The sequence below is a fragment of the Carcharhinus amblyrhynchos genome, chromosome 27, assembly GCF_965287045.1.
Source record: "Carcharhinus amblyrhynchos chromosome 27, sCarAmb.v2.hapA, whole genome shotgun sequence".
In the NCBI taxonomy this organism is placed as follows: domain Eukaryota; kingdom Metazoa; phylum Chordata; class Chondrichthyes; order Carcharhiniformes; family Carcharhinidae; genus Carcharhinus; species Carcharhinus amblyrhynchos.
In genome coordinates, this window is record NC_137350.1 from 42,048,109 (window position 1) to 42,070,717 (window position 22,609).

General features: G+C 45.1%; 1 protein-coding gene across 1 annotated transcript in view; it reads right to left on the bottom strand.

The window, feature by feature from the left end:
• The window catches only part of tubg1 (tubulin, gamma 1), a 111,561-nt gene that overhangs the window by 37,289 nt on the left and 51,663 nt on the right, over positions 1 to 22,609 (bottom strand). Inside the window, exons 6-8 of the mRNA XM_080213751.1 lie at positions 20,369 to 20,495; positions 20,075 to 20,161; positions 9,558 to 9,707 (exon numbers count right to left, since the gene is read on the bottom strand). Coding sequence (XP_080069877.1) covers positions 9,558 to 9,707; positions 20,075 to 20,161; positions 20,369 to 20,495 — 364 coding nt within the window. The remainder of the gene's footprint in view (positions 1 to 9,557; positions 9,708 to 20,074; positions 20,162 to 20,368; positions 20,496 to 22,609) is intronic.

The window sequence follows — 22,609 nt, forward strand, 5'->3', positions numbered from 1 at the left end:
CGGGTAGATAGATTTCTGATAGACAAGGGAATTAAGGGTTATGGGGGAGAAAGCAGGAAAGTGGAACTGATTCACTTCAGATCAACCGTGATCTTATTGAATGGCAGGGCAGGCTCGAAGGGCTAGATGGCCTACTCCTGTTCCTATTTCTTATGTTCATTGCCCGGCAGAGAGATCTGGGCATACATGTCCACCAATACTGAAAGTGGATAAGTTAGTCAAGAAGGAATACGACGTGCTTGCCTTCATTGGTTGGGGCATGAAGTATAAAAATTGGCAGATCATGCTGCAGCTGAAGCTTAGTTAGGCCTCATTTAGAATATTGTGTACAATTCTGGTCGCCACACTACTAGAAGGATGTGGATGCTGTGGAGAGGGTACAGAAAAGGTTAACCAGGATATTGCCATGTCTGGAAGGTATTATCTATGAGGAGAGATTGGATAAACTCAGTTGGTTCTCACTGGAATGACGGAGGTTGAGGGTGACCTGATAGAGGTTTACAAGGTTATGAGTGGCATGGACAGAGTGGATAGTCAGATGCTCTTTCCTAATGTAGAAAAGTCAAGTACTAGAGGACATAGGTTTAAGATGCGTGGTGAAAAGTTTAGAGATGTGCAAAGCAAGTTTTCTTTTTACACAGACGGTGGTGAATGTCTGGAAAGCACTGCCCGGAGAGATGCTGAGAGCTGGTACGTTCGCATCATTTAAAGGGCAACTAGACAAATATATGAATAAGACAGGAATGGATACGGACTCAGTAACTGGTTTTAGTTTAGGCAGGCATCAAGATTGGCACAGGCTTAAAGGGCTGAAGGGTCTGTTCTTGTGCTGTACTCTTCTTTGTTCTTTGAGTACAGGACCAGCGTATTCCTCATAAGAAAATTTTGGACTCAACTTAGTGAATTTAGACTGGACTGGCTCCTTGCCAGCATATCTTTCCTTAAATAAGGGGACCTTAACATTTACTGTAAATAAACATTCTTAAAACATGCTAAATTAGTCACTTTGCTGGTCTCTTTAAGGGGACTGTGGTTTGCTAACTCAATCATCTATGTCGTGCCATCTATCCAATGCATTGCTCTGAAATCCTGCAGCTAGTCTTTGAAAAGAGCTAAATCAATCATCAGCTGATCCTAAACTCCAAATAAAGAGAGTTTCAAATATGCAACATGGAAGAAAGACTGAAACACACCACAGTCTGGTGCACTTGCTTGAAAAGCATGTTTCTTACACATTTTTGTCTTTCTGTAACATCCAGATGAGTATAATTGTATATTAAATATTTGTCAGTTAAACAATATCCTGTATAAGCATTCAGGATCTAGTACTGGTGCTTTAAATACTATGGCAGAAACTTCCTTGGAGTCTTGAAATGTTCTATTTATGTTAAGGATGCTATACAAATACAAGTTTCTATTGAATCTGGGGCAAAGCAATCTATAAACGATGTGTACAGGGACAAGTTGACATCGGGAAGGACAATATATTGGAGGTGTTGGCAGCCTTAGAAGTGGCTAAACCTCCAGGTCCAGATGAATAGAACATAGAACATTACAGCGCAGAACAGGCCCTTTGGCCCACGATGTTGCACCGACCAATTAAAAAGCAACGACCCTCTAACCTAAACCAATCCCTTTCCATCCATAAACCTATCCACGAATCTCTTAAACGCCCCCAAACTAGGCGCATTTACAACTGCAGCAGGCAGGGCATTCCAGTCCCTCACCACCCTCTGGGTAAAGACCCTATCTCTGACATCCGTCCTATAACTACCACCCCTTAATTTAAAGCTATGCCCCCTCGTGCTAACTTTCTCCATCCGAGGAAAAAGGCTATCACTGTCCACCCTATCTAAACCTCTAATCATCTTATACGTTTCAATAAGGTTCCCTCTTAGCCGCCTTCTTTCTAACGAAAACAACCTCAAATCCCTCAGTCTCTCCTCATAGGACCTCCCCTCCATACCAGGCAACATCCTGGTAAACCTCCTCTGCACCCTCTCCAATGCCTCCACATCCTTCCTATAATGTGGGGACCAGAACTGCACACAATACTCCAAGTGCGGCCGCACCAGAGTTTTGTACAGTTGCAACATGACGCTGCGGCTCCTAAATTCAATCCTCCTACCAATGAACGCCAAGACACCGTATGCCTTCCTAACAACCTTATCTACTTGATTCCCAACTTTCAGGGATCTATGTACACATACACCTAGATCCCTCTGTTCATCAACACTATTCAGAGTCCTACCGTTAGCCCTATACTCTACACATCTGTTATTCCTGCCAAAGTGAATTACCTCACACTTTTCCGCATTAAACTCCATCCGCCACCTCTCAGCCCAGCTCTGCAACTTGTCCAAGTCTCTCTGTAAGCTATGACACCCCTCCTCACTATCTACCACACCTCCGACTTTGGTGTCATCAGCAAATTTACTAATCCACCCAACTATACCCTCATCCAGATCATTTATAAAAATTACAAACAGCAGTGGCCCCAAAACAGATCCCTGAGGCACACCACTCGTAACTGAACTGCATGTCGAATACTTACCATCAACCACCACCCTCTGTCTCCTATCTGATAGCCAATTCCTGATCCAATTAACTAAATCACCCTCAATCCCATACATCTGCATTTTCTGCAGAAGCCTTCCATGGTGAACCTTATCAAACGCCTTACTAAAGTCCATATATACCACGTCAACTGCCTTACCCCCATCCACCTCTTTGGTTACTTTCTCAAAAAACTCAATAAGGTTAGTAAGGCACGACCTACCCTCCACAAAACCATGCTGACTATCTCCAATCAATTCATTACTCTCTAAATAACTATAAATCCTATCCCTAATAATTTTTTCTAAAACCTTGCCCACAACAGAAGAAAGACTCACTGGTCTATAATTCCCGGGGAAGTCTCTGTTCCCCTTCTTAAACAATGGGACAACATTCGCTATCCTCCAATCTTCTGGCACTATACCTGTGACCAACGACGACCTGAAGATCAGAGCCAGAGGCTCTGCAATCGCCTCTCTTGCCTCCCAGAGAATCCTAGGGTAAATCCCATCCGGCCCAGGGGACTTATCTATTTCCAAACCCTCAAGAATATCTAGCACATCCTCCTTATCAACTGCAATACTATCCAGTTTACAACCCTGTAACCCAGTGTTCTCCACAGCTACATTTACGTCTCCCTGCGTGAATACTGAAGAGAAATATTGGTTCAATGCCTCTCCAATCTCTTCCGGTGCCACACATAACTTCCCACTGCTGTCTCTAACTGGCCCTAATCTTGCCCTAACCAAACTTCTGTTCTTAACATATCTATAGAATGCCTTAGGATTCTCCTTAATCCTATCAGCCAAAATCTTCTCATGTTCTCTTTTAGCCCTTCTTAACTCACTCTTTAACTCCCTCCTAGCCAATCTAAAGCTTTCCGGTGCACTACCTGGGCCCTCAAGTCTCATCCTGACATAAGCCTCCTTTTTCCTTTTAACCAGCGAATCAACTTTTTTAGTGCACCACGATTCCCTAGCTTGACCATTTCCTCCTTGCCTGACAGGGACATACATATCAAGGACTCGCAGTAGCTGCTCCTTGAAAAAACTCCACATTTCGGATGTTCCCAGACCCTGTAGTCTCCTAGTCCAACCTATGCTTCCTAATTCTCTCCTAATAGCCTCTTAATTACCCTTCCCGCAGCTAAAACTACTGACCCGAGGTTCATGCCTATCCCTTTCCATCACTAAGGTGAACGTAACCGAATTGTGGTCACTATCACCAAAATGCACACCAACTTCCAAGTCTAACACCTGGTCTGGCTCATTTCCCAGCACCAAATCCAATATAGCCTCACCTCTAGTTGGCCTATCTACATACTGAGTCAAAAAACCTTCCTGCACGCTTTGCACAAAAACTGACCCCTCTAATGAGCTAGAGCTATAGCTATTCCAATCAATATTAGTAAAGTTAAAGTCCCCCATAACAATTACCCTATTACTTTCACTCCTATCCAGGATCGTCTCCGCAATCCTTTCCTCAACCTCTCTAGAATAGGCTCCTGTAGGAGGCAACGGAGGAGACTGCAGGGACTCTGACCTAATTTTTCAATTCCTCTCTGGCACGGGGGAGATGCCAGATGGCCAGAGAATAACTAATGTGGTTCTACCAATTAAGAAGAGTTTTAGAGGTAAACCTGAGAACTACAGACCAGTGAGTCTCACTTCAGTGGTAGGGAAACTATTAGAGAAACTTCTGAAGGAGAGCGTCTATCTCCACTTGGAGAGGCAAAGCTTGATCAGGGATGGTCAGCATGGCTTCATCAGAGGGAGGTCTTCTGAGAGGGTGACCAGGTGTGTAGATGAGGGTAGTGCAATCGATGTAGCCTGAATGGATTTAGCAAAGCCTTTGACAAGCTCCCATATGGGAGACTTGTAAAGAAGGTAGATTCAAATGACATGGATTCAAAATTTTGTCTGTTGTGGGGGACAAAGGGTGATGGCAAAAGGCTGCTTTAGTGACGAGAAGCCAGTGTCCAACCATAAGGATCTGTGTTGGGCTGCCTATTATATGTCATTTATATAAATAACATACATGACTATGTGGGCAGCAGGATTAGCAAATTTGTGGATGACACTAAGATTGAACAGGTGATTAACAGTGAGGAGTGTCTAGGGCTCCAAGAAGATACAGGTGGGATAATCAAATAGGCAGATGGATTTTGGGCGAGGGAGGGGAGGCGAGGCGAGGGGGGGGGCGAGGCGAGGGGGGGGCGAGGGAGGGGAGGCGAGGGGGGGGCGAGGGAGGGGGGGCGAGGGGAGGGAGGGAGGGAGGGGAGGGGGGGGCGAGGGAGGGAGGGGAGGGGCGAGGGAGGGAGGGGAGGGGGGGGCGAGGGAGGGAGGGGGGGGCGAGGGAGGGAGGGGAGGGGGGCGAGGAGGGAGGGGAGGGGGGCGAGGAAGGGGAGGAAGGGGAGGGAGGGAGGCAGGGAGGGAGGGAGGGGAGGGAGGCAGGGAGGGGAGGGGGGGGGGGGGAGGGAGGGAGGGGAGGGAGGGAGGGGAGGGAGGGAGGCAGGGAGGGGAGGGAGGGAGGCGCGGTGGCACAGTGGTTGGGATTTCTGCCTCACAGCACCAGGGACCCGGGTTCGATTCCCGGCTTGGGTCACTGTCTGTGTGGAGTCTGCATATTCTCCCCATATCTACGTGGGTTTCCTCTGAACATAGAACATTACAGCGCAGAACAGGCCCTTCGGCCCACGATGTTGCGCCGACCAGTTAAAAAAAAAACAATGACCCTCTAACCTAAACCAATCCCTTTTCATCCATAAACCTATCCACGGATCTCTTAAACGCCCCCAAACTAGGCGCATTTACAACTGCAGCAGGCAGGGCATTCCAATCCCTCACCACCTCCTGGGTAAAGAACCTACCCCTGACATCTGGGTGCTCCGATTTCCTCCCACAGTCTGAAAGACGTGCTGGCTAAGTGCATTGACCCATAAGGCGCTGGTGTGGCAACTAGGGGAATTTCACAGTAACTTCACTGCAATATTAAAGTAAGCCTTGTGACTAATAAATAAACTTTAAAACTTGATATACTTTGGAAGGAGTAATTTGACAAGACAGCACTCAATGATTGGTAGGACACCAGGAGATTCTGTGGAACAAAGGGATCTGTGTGTGTTTGTCCACAGATTTCTGAAAGTGGAAGGGCATGTTAGAAGGGTGGTGAAAAAGGCAGTTGCCTTTATCATTTGAAGGAATCTGACACCAGGTTTAAGTCCAACCAATTTATTTGATAGTGAACTCACAAGCTTTCGGGATTTGCCCCTTCGTCAGGTGAATGGAGAGTTCTGGCCTCGGACAGAGCATATAATAGCACACACAGTTTACAGATTACTGATTAGAATGCGCGTCTTTACAACTAACCTGCTATCCAAGTCTTAAAGAGGCCGACAATGTGAGTGGAAAGAGCATTAAGCACAGGTGAAAGAGATGTGTATTGTCTCCAGACAGTACAGTAAGTGAGGTTTTGCAAACCCTGGCAAGTCATGAAGGTTATAGATAGTGCGACATGAACCCAAGATCCTGGTTGAGACCGTCCTCATGTGTGCAGAACTTGGCTATCAGTCTGTGCTCAGCGACTCTGTGCTGTCGTGTGTCGTGAAGGCCGCCTTGGAGAACGGTTACCCGAAGGTCAGAGGCTGAATGCCCGTGACCACTGAAGTGTTTACCAACAGGAAGGGAACAGTCTTGCCTGGTGATTGTCGAGCGATGTTCATTCATTCGTTGTTGTAGCGTCTGCATGGTCTCCCCAATGTACCATGCTTCGGGACATCCTTTCCTGCAGCGTATCAGGTAGACAATGTTGGCCGAGTTGCAAGAGTATGTACTGTGTACCTGGTGGATGGTATTCTCACGTGTGATGATGTCATCCATGTCGATGATCCGGCATGTCTTGCAGAGGTTGCTGTGGCAGGGTTGTGTGGTATTGTGGTCACTGTTCTCCTGAAGGCTGGGTAGTTTGCTGCGAACAGTGGTCTGTTTGAGGTTGTGCAGTTGTTTGAAGGCAAGTGGTGGGGATGGCCCTGGGAAGATGTTCGTCTTCATCAACGATATGTTGAAGACTCCGGAGATGTTGTAGCTTCTCTGCTCTGGGGAAGTACTGGACGACAAAGGTACTCTGTCCACCGTGTCCCGTGTTTGTCTTCTGAGGGGGTCGGTGCGGTTTTTCGCTGTGGCGCATTGGAACTGTCGATTGATGAGTCGAGTACCATATCCTGTTCTCATGAGGGCATCTTTTAGCGTCTGGACGTGTCTGTCACGATCCGATGCACCACAGTGAAAAACCGCACCAAACTCCTCAGGAAGACAAATATGGGACACAGTGGACAGAGTACCCTTTTGTCGTCCAGTACTTCCCCGGAGCAGGGAAGCTACAACATCTCCAGAGTCTTCAACATATCATTGATGAAGACGAACATCACGCGAAGGCCATCCCCACACCCCCACTTCTTGCCTCTGAACAACCCCACAACCTCAAACAGACCACTGTTCGCAGCAAACTACCCAGCCTTCAGGAGAACAGTGACTACAATACCACACAACCTTGCCACAGCAACCTCTGCAAGACATGCCGGATCATCGACATGGATGACATCATCACACGTGAGAATACCATCCACCAGGTACACAGTACATACTCTTGCAACTCGGCCAACATTGTCTACCTAATACGCTGCAGGAAAGGATGTCCCGAAGCATGGTACATTGGGGAGACCATGCAGACGCTACGACAACGGACGAATGAGAACATCGCTCGACAATCACCAGGCAAGACTGTTCCCTTCCTGTTGGCGAACACTTCAGTGGTCACGGGCATTCGGCCTCTGACCTTCGGGTAAGCATTCTCCAAGGCGGCCTTCACGACACACGACAGCACAGAGTCGCTGAGCACAGACTGATAGCCAAGTTCTGCACACGAGAACGGTCTCAACAGGGACCTTGGGTTCATGTCGCACTATCTGTAACCTCCATGACTTGCCTGAGTTTGCAACACCTCACTTACTGTACTGTCTGGAGACAATACACATCTCTTCCACCTGTGCTTAATGCTCTTTCCACTCACATTGTCAACCTCTTTAAGACTTGAATAGCAGGTTACCTGTAAAGACTCGCATTCTAATCAGTAATCTGTAAACTGTGTGTGCTATTATACGCTCTGTCCGAGGCCAGAACTCTCCATTCACCTGACGAAGGGGCAAACCCCAAAAGCTTGTGAGTTTACTATCAAATAAATTGGTTGGACTTAAACCTGGTGTTGTCAGATTTCTTACTGCATTTACCCCAGTCCAACGCCAGCATCTCCACATCATGTTTATCATTTGAGACATAGATAACAAAAGCAGGGAAGTTATGTTGAAATTATATAGAACTTTGATGAGGTCACAGCTGGAGTACTGTATATAATTCTGATTGCCACATTATTGGAAGGATGTGATTGCACTGGAGGGAGTGCAGAGGAGATTCAATGCCTGGAATGGAACATTTAAGTTACGAAGAGAGGTTGCGTAGACTTGGGTTGATCTTGCTGGAGCAGAGAAGACCGAGAAGTGACCTGATCGAGGTGTACAAGATTATGAAGGGCATGGATAGAGAAACATCTGAGGAACAGCTGTTCCTCTTGGTTGAAGGGTCAATCACGAGAGGACATAGATTTAAGGTGAGGGGTAGGAGGTTCGGGGGGGGGGGCGGGGGAGAAGGTGAGGAAAAACTTTTTTACCCCGAGGGTGTTGATGATCTGGAATGTGCTGGCCGCAGGATGGTAGAAGCAGGATGCCTCACATCCTTTAACAAGTATCTGGATAACCATTTGGCACATCACATTCAGGGCCAACTGCTGACAGATGAGATTAGGTGAAATTCGGGTGTTTCTAATGTATCAGTGTGGACACAATGGGCCAAAGAACCTCTTCTCATAGAATCACTGCAGTGCAGGAGGCGGCCATTTGGCCCATCGAGCCTGCCCTGATCACAACCTCACCCAGGCCCTATTACTGTAACCCCTCACATTTATCCTGCTAGTCCTGACACTAAGGGACAACTTAGCATGGCCAATCAACCCAACTCGCACATCTCTGGACTGAGGGGGGAAGCTGGAGCACCCAGAGGAAACCCACACAGACACGGGGAGAATGCACAAACTCCACACAGGCAGTGATCTGAAGCCAGAATTTAATCTGGGTCCCTGGTGCTGTGAGGCAGTAGTGCTAACTAATGTGCCACAATGCTGTAGTATGATTTTAGGTGAGGGGCAGTAATTTTCCCCAGGAGCAGTAGTGTAGCCTAACAAAAGGAGATGGATTCAGCTGAATTACATCACTCTCTGAAAACCTGCTACTCCCAGCAGTATATCAGTGTTCAGGAGCTAGACATGTGACACATAGGAATGTTCCAGATTAAGTTCAAGGCACAAAAAACATTTAGCTGGTACAAAATTGGCCCATTCACAGCGGAAGCCAAATTAAATTTGTTCACATTCGAAGCAAGTTTAGCATTCATCCAGATGGCAAACATCACATTATCTTGCACCCTGAAGATGTATCAATTCGGTCAAGTCACGTGTCAATTGGATGTAGAATGGGATCATTCCTGGCCTATTTTATCAGTGTTGCAATAAATAATCAAATTTTATAACACTTACTTAAAAGATATTCATCATACTTGGACAGTAACAATATTATAGACAGAGCAAAGCTGCTATTATGACAGTGAGCATCCAAACATCAGCCACTGACAGTCCCATACCTTCTGAAGACCACAATATTTGAATATTTAAAATGAACACTATTTAAGAATAAAAACAGCATGGAATTGAATATCTGAAGTCCATGTCAAAAAAGTTGGGGATACCGACCCTTTAAAATAAAGTGCACTGTTAAATGGAAGTAATCATAAATGAAATATTACAGTGGTACAAATATCCCAGGAATGAATTAAAATGTAATAATCATTTCAACTTGCATCCAATCACAGTAAATATGTATTATCAATCAAGCATACCGACTGATCTGTAGTAAGTGGAGTGTAACCTGTCATAAGGAAGTGAAGTCTTGGTGTGGGAATGAGGGATGCGATTAATCCGATTAGATCATTGTTCATGTACCCAGGGTACCTCAATGTGGTGGTACTTGCAGACATGATAGTGGACACCTATTAAAGAAATTAAATACAACACTAAGGTCACGCTTCAGTGATACATGAAACTAAATAGTGGTACCCAACAGATCATTTCAACCCATCAAAAATACTGGATAAGTATACATTAAAAGTTGGGCAACAGTAACTGTAAACACTAATTCCTTACCAGCACAAATGTAACATGCACATGACCAGAAAAAGCAGTATGGTAATTCTGGCTACTCTACTCAATACTCCTAAGCACCATTCTCGCAAATTTTTGTTCTGTGTGGTCTGTTTTTTACAACACATAGCCCACTTCAACAGAACTATGTGGCTACCCATTCCCACAGAACATGCTTTCAAGCTGTTGCCAAGATAGCTGCTTCTCCTGTACAGTGTGTTCCATAAAAGCAAAATAGTGTGGATGCTGGAATCTGAAACAAAAACAGAAAATGCAGGTCTGACAGCATCTGTAGGGAGAAAATAGAGCCAACGATTCAAATCTAGATGATAGTCCACCATAACGGTCTGTTCCATGTTTGTGTGGCAGGACTGATCAAGGAAGACATTTAGTGTTGGAAAGAGTAATATCTTTTATATCTATATTCATATCTGTCTACTAAGACTCAACAAAGTAAAGTTTATTTATTAGTCACAAATAGGCTTAGATTCACACTGTAATGAAGTTACTATGAAAACCTAATAGTCGTCACATTCCAGTGCCTGTTTGGACACAGAAAATTTAGCACAGCCAATGCACCTAACCTGCACATCCTTGAAGTAGGGGAGGAAACCCAAGCAGACACAGAGCCAACTCTACACAGACAACTACTTAAGATGGGAATGGAACTCAGGTCCCTGGTGCTGAAAGGATGCTTCCACTTATGGGTGAATCTAGAACTAGGGAGCACCTTAAAATTAGGCATTGCCCTTTTAGGATGGGAATGAGGAAAATTTTTTTCTCTCAGATGGCTGTGCACCTTTGGAATAGTCTGCCTGAGAAGGCAGTGGAGGTGGGGGTCATTGAAAAATCTTAAAGTGGGAATAATTGGGAATGTGGAATTCAAAGCACAAACAGATCAGTCTTGATCTTATTGGATGGCAGAACAGGCTGATGGGACTGAAAGGTCTATGTCTGCTCCTATTTCTTATGTTCATATGTCTTTAAGGAGACCAGGACAGCATCCATTTGCTTAGCCTTGAAGTAAGAAGAGTGTGATCATATTCCTGGGGCCTAGTCTCTAGGCTTTCAAATAGTGAGGGATAAAGGGATAAATCTGCTGGGAAATCACACAAAAACTATATAGTGGTGAAGTTTGTGGACTTCAATTGCTCAAATATCAATCAGGATAATGTTAGAGTAAAGAGATTGAGGCATTTCTGAGCTGTGTTCAAAGCTTCCTTGATCTGTATTTTCACAGCCAAACTAAACAGGAGGCATTTTTTGATCAGATAAGAAGAAATCTAGCCAGGGTAATATGGAACAAAAGACCGATAGGAAAAACTGTCATGGAACAATCGGTGATCTTTAAGGCAAAGATCCTTCAGGTATAGGCCACGCACATTCCAATGCTGGCGAAAGGTAAGGGAACCAAAAACAGCTCCTTGAATAATGAGGGAGATAAAAATTATGATGAAGAAACAAGGGTGTATGAGATGTAACAGGTGACAAAGCAGTTAGCACAGCTGCCTTACAGCACCCAGGACACAATTCCGGCCTCAGGGTGACTGTCTGGAGTGTGGAGTTTGCACATTCATACTGTATCTGCATGGCTTTTCTTCAGGTGCTCCGATTCCCTCCCACAGTTCAAAGATGTCCAGGTTAGGTGGATTGGCCATGCTAAAAATCATCCTATTGGGGTGATTTTACCATTTTTCGTCTAAGTGTTGGGCAGACTTGAAACTGGGAGTTTCAGATCTGTCTTTTGGGAGTGATTTTAGGCCCCCACATGCCTGCAAAATTCTGAGCGAGCCTGTTGCTTGCTGCAGAAGCCTGCGGGCAGGGCTTAACATGCCCAAAAGCCTGCAGAGGGAGGTATTGCATATGTGCAGGCCTCTGATGCTGCACATGCACATTAGCAGTAGCAGGACTCTGACAGACAGATAATGAGCTTCCCCCCACCACAATCATGATGGCCCCCTCAGCCTGAGATACAGCCCCTGCCAACCCACCCTGCTGTCCAGACTGATCGCAGACCCCCTCCCTCCCCCAACAACCGCAGCCCCGCTGCCACCCACCCACCAATCGCTGCAAAGAGACTAGCAGAGGGCCCCTCCCCGGTTAGCGCCGGTCCCACTGGACCCTCCCCATTAGTGGGCATTGCCTTGGTGCCAGGGCAGCATTGCCAGTCTGGCACTGCCCAAGAGACACATCCCCTTGCCCTTGGCCTTTGGGGAGGGGGCTCCGTTTCAACCAGCAAGCCCAAGTCGACCGCTCCCCGTTCATGGGAAGCATGTCTGTTCCTCACTGGTGAGAACCTTTCCCATGAAATCATAAAAGAGAGCCAAGCCCAGACAACTGAGCACCAGCCTTGCTAAGCAGATGTTAAACAGCACTTAAATAAATTTAAAGACATTAATCTGCCTCTAGCCCATTTCCAGCTAGAGGCTGATGGCACTGGAAATCCAATCGACACCTTAGAAACACCTGAACTCCCACCTAATCTTCCAACATTTGGCCCACAGCCCTGAATGTTATGATGTGCCAAGTGTTCATCCAGATATTTTTTGAAGGATGTGAGGCAGCACATTCCAGACAGTCATCACCCTCTGGGTAAAAAGGCTTTTCCTCACATCTCCCCAAACCTCCGACCCCTCACCTTGACCCTATGTCCCCTTGTGACTGACACTTCCACTAAGGGGAACAGCTGCTCCTTAACCACTCTGTCATTGTCCCTCATAATCTTCAGCACCTCGATCAGGTTGTCCCTCGGACTTCTCTGCTCCAACAAAAACATTCCAAGCCTATCCAACCTCTCTTCATAACTTAAATGTTACATCCCAAGCAGCATACTGGTAAATCCCGTCTGCACCCCCTCCCGAGCAATCACATCCTTCCAATAATATGACGGTCAGAACCATACACAGTAGTCTAGCTGTGGCCTCACCAAAGTTCGACACAACGTGACTTCCCTGCTTTTGTAATTAATGCCTCGATTGATAAAGGCAAGTGTCCCATATGCCCTTTTCACCACCCTAACGTGCCCTTCTGTTTTCAGAGATCTGTGGATAAACACACGAAGGTGACTTCATTCCACAGAACCTTCTCAACATTCGAGTACTTTCTTGTCAAACTACTCCTTCCAAAGTGCATCGCCTCACACTTCCATCTGCCATTTACCTGCCCATTTGACCATTCCGTCTATATCTTCTTGTACCCAAAGCACTCCTGTTAATCACCTGCCCAATCTGTGTGTCATCCGCAAATTTACTAATCCGACCCCCCACAATCATCAATGATGTGGAGGAGCTGGCATTAGACTGGGATGGGCACAATAAGAAGTCTCACAACATTAGGTTGAAGTCCTACAGGTTTATTTGGTATCACTATTTATTTGGTTGTGATAGCAAATAAACCTGTTGGACTTTAACCTGGTGTTGTGAGATTTCTTACTATAGTCAAAGTAATTTATATAAATGACAAATAATAGAGGGCCCAACACAGGTCCCTATGGTACGCCACTGGACATTGGCTTCCAGTCAGTAATTCTCTCACCTGATGAAGGAGCAGTGCTCTGAAAGCTCGTGATCCCAAATAAACCTGATGGACTTTAACTGGTGCTGTGAGATTTATTATGCCACCTCAGTTCAATGCTGGCATCTCCACATCCAATCACTAAAGCAGCCTTTTGTCATCACCCTTTGTCTCTTACAACCCAGCCAATTTTGAATCCACTTTATCAAATTACCTTGTATCCCACGTGAATTTACCTTCTTTACAAGTCTCTCATGTGGGACCTTGTCAAAGGATTTGGTTTGATTGGATTTATTATTACATGCATTAGTATATAGTGAAAAGTATTGTTTGTTGTGTGCTAAACAGACAAAGCACACCGTACATATGGAAGGAAAGGAGATAGTGCAAAATGTGGTGTTAAAGTCATAGAAAGATCAACTTAATGTGAGGTAGGTCCATTTAAAATTCTGATGGCAGCAGGGAAGAAACTGTTTTTGAGTTGGTTGGTACATGACTTCAGACTTTTGTATCTTTTTCCCAATGGAAAGCAGAAGACAGAATGTCCAGGGTGCATGGAGTTCTTGATTATGCTGGCTACCTTTGAGGCAGTGGGAAGTGTGGACAGTGTCAATGGATGGGAGACTGGTTTGAGTTATGTACTGGGCTTCATTCATGACCCTCTGTAGTTTCTTGCAGTCTTGGACAGAGCAGGAGCCATGCCAAGCTGTGATACAACCAGAATGTTTTCCATGGTACATTGGCAGAAGTTGATGAGAGTTGTAGTAGGCTTGCCAAATTTCCCCAGTCGCCTGAGAAAGAGGCAATGGTGGGCTTTCTTAAAAATAGTGCAGCATAGACGGACCAAGACAAGTTGTTAGCAATCTAGACATCTAAAAACTTGAAGTTCTTGGCCATTCCTACTTCATCCCATTGATGTAGACAGAGGCATGCCCTCCACTATGCTTCCTGAAGTCCATGACAATCTCCTTTGATTTGGTGACATTAAGGGAGAGCTTATTGTCGTCGCACCAGTTCACCACATTCTCTCTCTTTCCTACACTATGTCTCGCCATTGTTTGAGATCCGACGCACAACAGTGGTGTCATCAGCAAACCTGAAAATCGAGTTGGAGGGGAATTTGGCCACAGTCAAAGGTGTATAAGGAGAACTGAAAGGGGCTGAGGACACAGCCTTGTGGAGTACCGGTGTTGAAAATAATTGTGGAAGAGGTATTATTACCCATCCTTACTGATTTGTTGTCTGTGGATTAGGAAGTCTAGGATCCAGTTGCAGAGGGAGCAGCCAAGCCCCTGACCATAAAGTTTGTGGATGAATCTTGTCGAAATAAAGGTGTTAAAGGCTGAGCTGTAGTCTATGACTAGGAGTCTGACATAGGTGTCCTTGTTATCTAGGTGTTCCAAGGTTGAGTGTAGTGTTGTAGTGGAGAATTTATCTTCTGAGCTGTGATAGTAAAACTTAACAAAGTTTGCTTTGAAAAAACAACTAGCTTCTATTATCACAAAACTGCACACAGTATACGACAGAATCTTGGAAACAGAGAGCAGTCCCTACAAACTGCTGATTCTATCCCAAGACTACGCCAACTACCAGAATCAGTTCAATATCTTAGCAGCTTACATGACTTCAGGAATTCAATTAGTGATACAAGCAGCAGTACATCATTAATTGTGTTAGGATCCAGTGACCCTGGGGACCTCTTTGTCTCATCAGTAACATCATTATCTTGTCCTTTCAGGGGATAAAAAGATTCTGTGATTTCTGATCATGTCATGTTTTCAGATGTAATAAAAAGTTCTGTGACTCCCTCATCCGATCTCATCTAATTTCCTGTATGTTATCTCAGGGTACATGGAGTCAACCTTATCAAGACAGGCTGAGGTCAGACATTTGGGCTTCTCTGGTGTTAGTCATGTCTTAGGCGATGCAAAGTCAACCTTATCAAAACAGGCTGAGGTTAAGCATTTGGCCTTCTCGGATGTTAGTCAAGTCTTAGGTTATTCAGAGTCAGTTTTACAGGGGTCTGGCCTTTTGGAATAGCTTGGTCAGTTTTCCTTTATTTTATACCAAATACTTGACCATTTTTCCCATCATGCCACTGCTTCATTCGTATACTATCACAGTAGGGCAAGGGAGATGGCGTCTGCTGTGGACCTATTATGGTGATAGGCAAACTTCAGTGGATTCAAGCAGTTTGATTTGTGCAATGACTAATCTTTCAAAGCACTTCATAATGGTGGGTGTCAGAGCCACTGGACGAAAATCATTAATGCACACTGCCTAGCTTTTCTTTGATACTGGGATGGTGGTCGTCTTCTTGAAGCAGGCAGGGACCTCAAACTGGTGTTAAGAGAGATTGGAGATGTCTGTGAATACCCCTGCCAGCTGGTCCACACACAATCTGAGTGCTCGTCCGGGTACTCCATCTGGGCCAGTTGCTTTCCTGAAGATAGAACCATCAAGAGTATAGAAGCACAGAGGGACCTAGGTGTGCAAGTCCACAAATCCTTGAAGGTGGCAGCACAGGTGGAGAAGGTGGTGAAGAAGGCATATGGCATGCTTGCCTTTATAGGACAGGGTATACAGTGTAAAAGCTGCAGTCTGATGTTGCAGCTGTATAGAATATTGGTTAGGCCACATTTGGAGTACTGCGTCCAGTTCTGGTCACCACACTACCAGAAGGACGTGGAGGCTTTGAAGAGAGTGCAGAGGAGGTTTACCAGGATGTTTGCCTGGTATGGAGGGTCTTAGCTATGAGGAGAGATTGGGTAAACTGGGGTTGTTCTCCCTGGAAAGACAGAGAATGAGGGGAGTCCTAATAGAGGTGTACAAAATTAGGAAGGGTATAGATAGGGTGAACAGTGGGAAGCTTTTTCCCAGGTTGGAGGTAACGATTACAACAGGTCACAGGCTCAAGGTGAGAGGGGCGAGGTATAACTCATATCAGAGGGACGTTTTCTTACACAGAGGGTGGAGGAGGCCTGGAATGCGCTGCCAAGTAGGGTGGTGGAGGCGGACACACTGGGATCGTTTAAGACTTACCTGGATAGTCACATGAGCAGACTGGGATTGGAGGGATACAAACGAATGGTCTGGTTGGACCAATGAGCAGCACAGGCTTGGAGGGCTGAAGGGCCTGTTTCCTGTGCTGTACTGTTCTTTGTTATTTGAGAAGGTGCTCGGATGTCTGTGATGGTGACCTCAGATGCAGGTTCCTCCTAGGCTTCCGAGATGGAGGGCATGCTCTTGCTGACCTCTTGTTCAAAACAGACACAGAATGTGTTGAGCTCATTGGGGAAAGGTGCATTGGAGTCAGCGATTTTACATGCCTTCTTCTTGTAGTCTGTTATGTCTTGCAGATCTTGCCATAGTTGGCAGGGGTCCATGTAGCTAGCCTGGGATACTAGCTTGGTCCAGTACTGTCTTTTGGCATCTTTGATGGATCTCCATAGATCACATCTGGCTTTTTTGTATAGGTCAGGGTCACCTGACTTGAACACATCAAACCTGGACTTCAGCAGGCAGTGGATATCTCTGTTCATCCATGGTTTCCGGTTTGGAACTCAAAGATTTGCTTCTTTGGCACAAGATCTTCTACATACTTACTAACAAAGTCAGTTACTGTAGTGGCATACTCATTCAGGCTAGTCGCATAGTTTTTAAATACTTTGCTGAAATCCATATAAACTACATCGACTGTATTACCCTATCTACACATCTGGTCACTTGCTCAAAAGATTCAATCAAATTCGATCACTGCCAGAGGGCAGTGCAAGGGGATGGGGTCTGAGGGGGGTGGCGCATGAAGGAAGGGTGTCACAAAAGGAGGGAGCATGAAAGGGGGTGAGAGTGTACGCATGAAGATGGACCCATGGGGGGAGGGGGGCCAATACTGGCAAACTATGTGAGGAGACGGCTGGGGGAATGTCTTCAATAAGGTGGGGAAAGGGGCTTTAACTTCACTTTGAGATCAGGATGCGTTGGGTTTGCCAGCATGTTTAGGACACCCCTCCCCCACCCTAGAAGAGGTAGAAGAGGACATGAGAATATTTTGGCGGATCGGCCCAACGAGCCCACGCCGCCATCTTAACAATGTGTTTTTCCTCCTCCACCCTTGACCCATGTCCATGCTTATGATACCCCCATTGGAAACCAGATTAAGGGGCGAATAATTTAGGGACAATTTGTTACACCAATCAGCCTAAGAGCACACCTTTGGGGTGTGGGAGGAAACCAGAACACCCGGAGGAAACCCACGCAACCACAGGGGGAGAACCTAAAGTTTTCTATAGGTATGTCAAGAATAAAAGATTGGTTAGGGCAAGATTAGGGCCAGTCAGAGACAGTAGTGGGAAGTTGTGCATGGAGCCTGAAGAGATAGGAGAGGCACTAAATGAATATTTTTCGTCAGTATTCACGCAGGAAAAAGTCAATGTAGTCGAGGAGAATACTGAGATACAGGCTTTTAGACTAGATAGGATTGAGGTACATAAGGAGGAGGTGTTAACAATTCTTGAGAGTATGAAAATAGATAAGTACCCAGGGCCGGATGGGATTTACCCTAGGATTCCCTGGGAGGCTAGGGAGGAGATTGCAGAGCCTTTGGCTTTGATCTTCATGTTGTCATTGGCTACAGGTATAGTGCCGGAAGACTGGAGGATAGCAAACGTTGTCCCCTTGTTCAAGAAGGGGAGTAGAGACCATCCTGGGAATTATAGACCGGTGAGCCTTACTTCCGTTGTCGGCAAAGTTTTGGAAAGGATTATAAGGGATAGGATTTATAATCATCTAGAGAGAAATAAATTGATTAGGGATAGTCAACACGGTTTTGTGAAGGGTAGGTCATGCCTCACAAACCTTACTGAGTTTTTGGAAAAGGTGACCAAAGAGGTGGATAAGAGTAAGGCAGTTGACGTGGTGCATATGGATTTTAGCAATGCGTTTGATAAGGTTCCCCATGGTAGGCTACTGCAGAAAATGCAGATGCCTGGGATTGAGGGTGATTTAGCAGTTTGGATCAGGAATTGGCTAGCTGATAGAAGACAGAGGGTGGTGGTTGATGGGAAATATTCAACCTGGAGTTCAGTTACAAGTGGTGTACCTCAAGGATCTGTTTTGGGACCACTGCTGTTTGTTATTTTTATAAATGACCTAGATGAGGGTGTAGAAGGATGGATTAGTAAATTTGCTGACGACACCAAAGTCGGAGGAGTTGTAGACAGTGAGGATGGATGTTACAGTTTGCAGAGGGACATAGATAAGCTGCAGAGCTGGGCTGAGAGGTGGCAAATGGAGTTTAATGTGGAAAAATGTGAGGTGATTCACTTTGGTAAGAGTCACAGGAATACAGAATATAGGGCTAATGGAAGGACTCTTGGTAGTGTCAACGAGCAGAGAGATCTCGGGGTACATGTGCATAAATCCCTGAAAGTTGGCACCCAGGTTGATAAGGTTGTTAAGAAGGCGTATGGTGTGGAGTATTGCGTACAGTTCTGGTCGCCGCATTGTAAGAAGAATACAGAGGCATTGGAAAGGGTGCAGAGGAGGTTTACCAGGATGTTGCCTGGTATGGTGGGAAGGTCTTATGAGGAAAGGCTGAGGGACTTGAGGTTGTTTTCATTACAGAGAAGAAGGTTACGAGGTGACCTAATTGAGGCATACAAGATGATCAGAGGGTTAGATAGGGTGGACAGTGAGAGCCTTTTTCCTCGAATGGTGATGGCTAACACGAGGGGGCATAGCTTTAAATTAAGGGGTGGTAATTATAGGACGGATGTCAGAGGTAAGTTCTTTATTCAGAGGGTTGTAAGGGCGTGGAATGCCCTGCCTGCAGCAGTTGTGGACTCGCCAACTTTAAGGACATTCAAATGGTCAGTGGATAGGCATATGGATAACACTGGAATAGTTTAGGTTAGAGGGTCATTAGATTGGTTCCACTGGTCGGCGCAACATCGAGGGACAAATGGCCTGTACTGCACTGTAATGTTCTATGTTCTATCAATGGGTGACAGGATTTAATTAACATTTAGTGAGGAAGGACCTTGAATCTTCTTTAAAGGTTAAAAATCCTATTTCCAGAGATGCTGCAAGCTAGCCATATCTGAACTGAAGACAAGATGTCAGCTATATTCTGACTGAACATTGTTATCCAAAAGGAGGAAGCGGAACATATGTTTTAGTGGAACTGATGATCCATCGAAAGTTGTCGGCCTCTTTTGGATAAGATTTCTTGGAGTTATTCTGAACAATGCATTTGAAGTTAGTTTGAGAATGATACCTTTAAGAAGTTTTAATTGTATGAATGTATGATTCTACTATATTTTGATTTAAGCAATTTTATATCACAATTCCTGCACTAATTTATAGTTTTCTTTAAATAAAACTTCTTTGAATTCATAACCTGAAGAGTGCCGCCTTACCATGTGGATTTAAAGTTTCATTCAAAACTAGGGTCAGATGAATGATTGATGAATTGGATTGATTCCAATTGGAATCAAACTAAAAAAAACCCCAAAACATGACATGACAATCTTTTTAATACGTTTCTTTGAAAAGCCTGCCTCAGTTGAGTTATGTTTATGTCTCTGTTTCCTCTCCTCCTTGCACTAGACTGTAGGGCTACAAACCTGCACAAAGGAATATTTTATTAACGTTCGACAACAGTGCGCCCCATCCAGAATAATGCACATTAGCCTTTACTTACCAGTTGGTTGATCTGAGAAAATGAGGGGTTCTGAATATGTAGCCTGTCTGTTGCAATTCGATTCAGTGCCGTGTTATCAAGAACAACCTTGAAGACCAAAATAGCAGTACTTCAATGGCTGGAACAATTCAACATACCATTCTAATGCCCCTCACCCACCCCAACCCCAGAGTTTAATACAACCCCACCAGACACTACTGCACCAAGTTCCACCCCACCCCAACCCCAGAGGTTAGTACAACCAGTCCAGACACTACTGCGTCAATTTCAACCATTCCATCTGCAATTGTTTACCACACAATCTGCGTTCTGAGTCAGTCTCTTCAATGTCAGGAGAGAGTTATAAGGTTGCACCACGACATCACTCATCTCATCTTGATTAGGAAAAACAGAGTAGGTCTGCACCAGTTTTTTTGGGTACCTGTAAGGATTTAATATAAATACATTTGAGCATTCTGAACAGTTCTCAAAAATTTTAGAATACTTAGACTTCTACAGTCAGGTCATCAAAAGAAACACAGCATGACTTTCATACAGGTCTTGCTAGCTAATCACAAAGCAAGGTGGGAAACTAATTAGTGAAAACGCAGAGAAGCTGCAAAGAAATATAGGTTTGTTAAGCGAATGAGCAAGATGGCAGATGGAATAAAACATTGAGAAATGTGAAATGGTCCATTTAGGTAGTTAAAGTTTATTCAGTCACAAGTAAGGTTTACATTAACACTGAAATAAAGTTATTGTGAAATTCCCTTAGTTGCTAAACTCCAACACCAGCTCAGGTCAATGCATCTAACCAGCATGTCCTTCAGACTGTGGAAGGAAACTGGAGCACCCAGAGGAAACCCATGCAGACACGAAGAATGTGCATATTCCACACAGACAGTGACCCAAGCCGGGAATCGAACCCAGGTTCCTGGCAAGAAGAATGGCAAAGTAGAATTTTTTTTGAGGAGGAGAAAGAGGAGAATTGGCAGAGATTCCAATACCTTTACATACAAATCACTTGGAAGTAGAGAAAGCATTTAGGAAAGCAAATGGCATGCTGGCCTTTATCACAATAAGGATGTCCTTCCATGATTATTATAAGGCTTTGCTGAGACCACATTTGATGCACTCCTGGCTTGGGTCATCGTCTGTGTGGAGACTGCATATCCTCCCCGTGCAGATGGGGACCATATCCCTCTATTCCCATCTTTAGCATAACGGATTGGCTGTTTGGTACTAAGATGAGGAGAAATTGCAAATCTTTCAAAATCATACACAGCAGACTGTGGATGCTTACATTGAGTGTCGTTAAAACAGAGTTTTGGACACTAAAGAAATCAATGGATCTGGAAATGAGAAGAAGAAATGGAATTGATGGAATGAAATTAATGCTGCAACTTTATAAGACCCTTGTCAGACCCCACTTGGAGTACTGTGCGCAGTTCTGGTCGCCTCACTATAGGAAGGACGTGGAAGCTATTGAAAGGGTGCAGAGGAGATTTACAAGGATGTTGCCTGGACTGGGAGGCATGCCTTATGAAGATAGGTTGAGGGAGCTGGGACTCTTCTCCCTGGAGAGACGAAGGTTGAGAGGCGACCTGATAGAGGTTTATAAGATGTTGAGAGAAATAGATAGGGTGGATTCTCAGAGGCTACTTCCCAGGGCTGAAATGGTCACTACAAGAGGACACAGATTTAAGGTGCAGGGAAGAAAGTACAGAGGAGATGTTAGGGGTAAGTTTTCCACTCAGAGGGTGGTGAGTGAGTGGAATCGGCTGCCGTCGGTGGTGGTGGAGGCGAACTCGCTGGGGTCTTTTAAAAGACTCCTGGATGAGTATATGGGATCTAATGGGATTGGGGGTTATAGATAGGTCTATGGCTTAGTAGGTATAGAAGTGATTGGTGCAACTAGTGGGCCGAAGGGCCTGTGGGCCTGTTTGTGCTGTAGTGTTCTATGTTCTAAATTAGGTTTAAGGTGAGGACTAAGTGGTTTAGGGGGAATCTGAGGTAAGTTCTTTTCACCCAGAGAGTGGTGGAAATATGGAACATGCTGTCTGTGAGGTGGTGGAGGCAGGGACTCTTGCAACATTTAAGAAGCATCTGGGCAAACAGTTAAATCACCAAGACATAGCGAACTATGGATCAAGAGCTGGTAAATGGGATTAATACAGATTGGTATTTGATGGTCAGTATAGACATGGCAGGCTGGAGGGCCTGTTTTTGTGCTGTATGACTCTATGCTGTAGCTATTATCTTAGAGAATGGCAGATCAGGCTCCAGGGACTGAATGGTCTATTACTGTTACCATTTCTCATATTCTTTTTAATGGGTACTTGGAATAAGTCATCTCTCAATAGATGGGTTACTAATTTATGCACCAGGCAAGACAAATTCTTCAGAGAAAACACAGTCTTTTGCATCATAAGCTGGAACATTAGGACCGTGAGCCCTGGCCTTACTGACAGCTTTCTGCAGATTGATGACACACGGAAGACATCTGCGATTGACAAAAAAACCTACAAGACTCGATGTGACATTGTTGCATTGCAA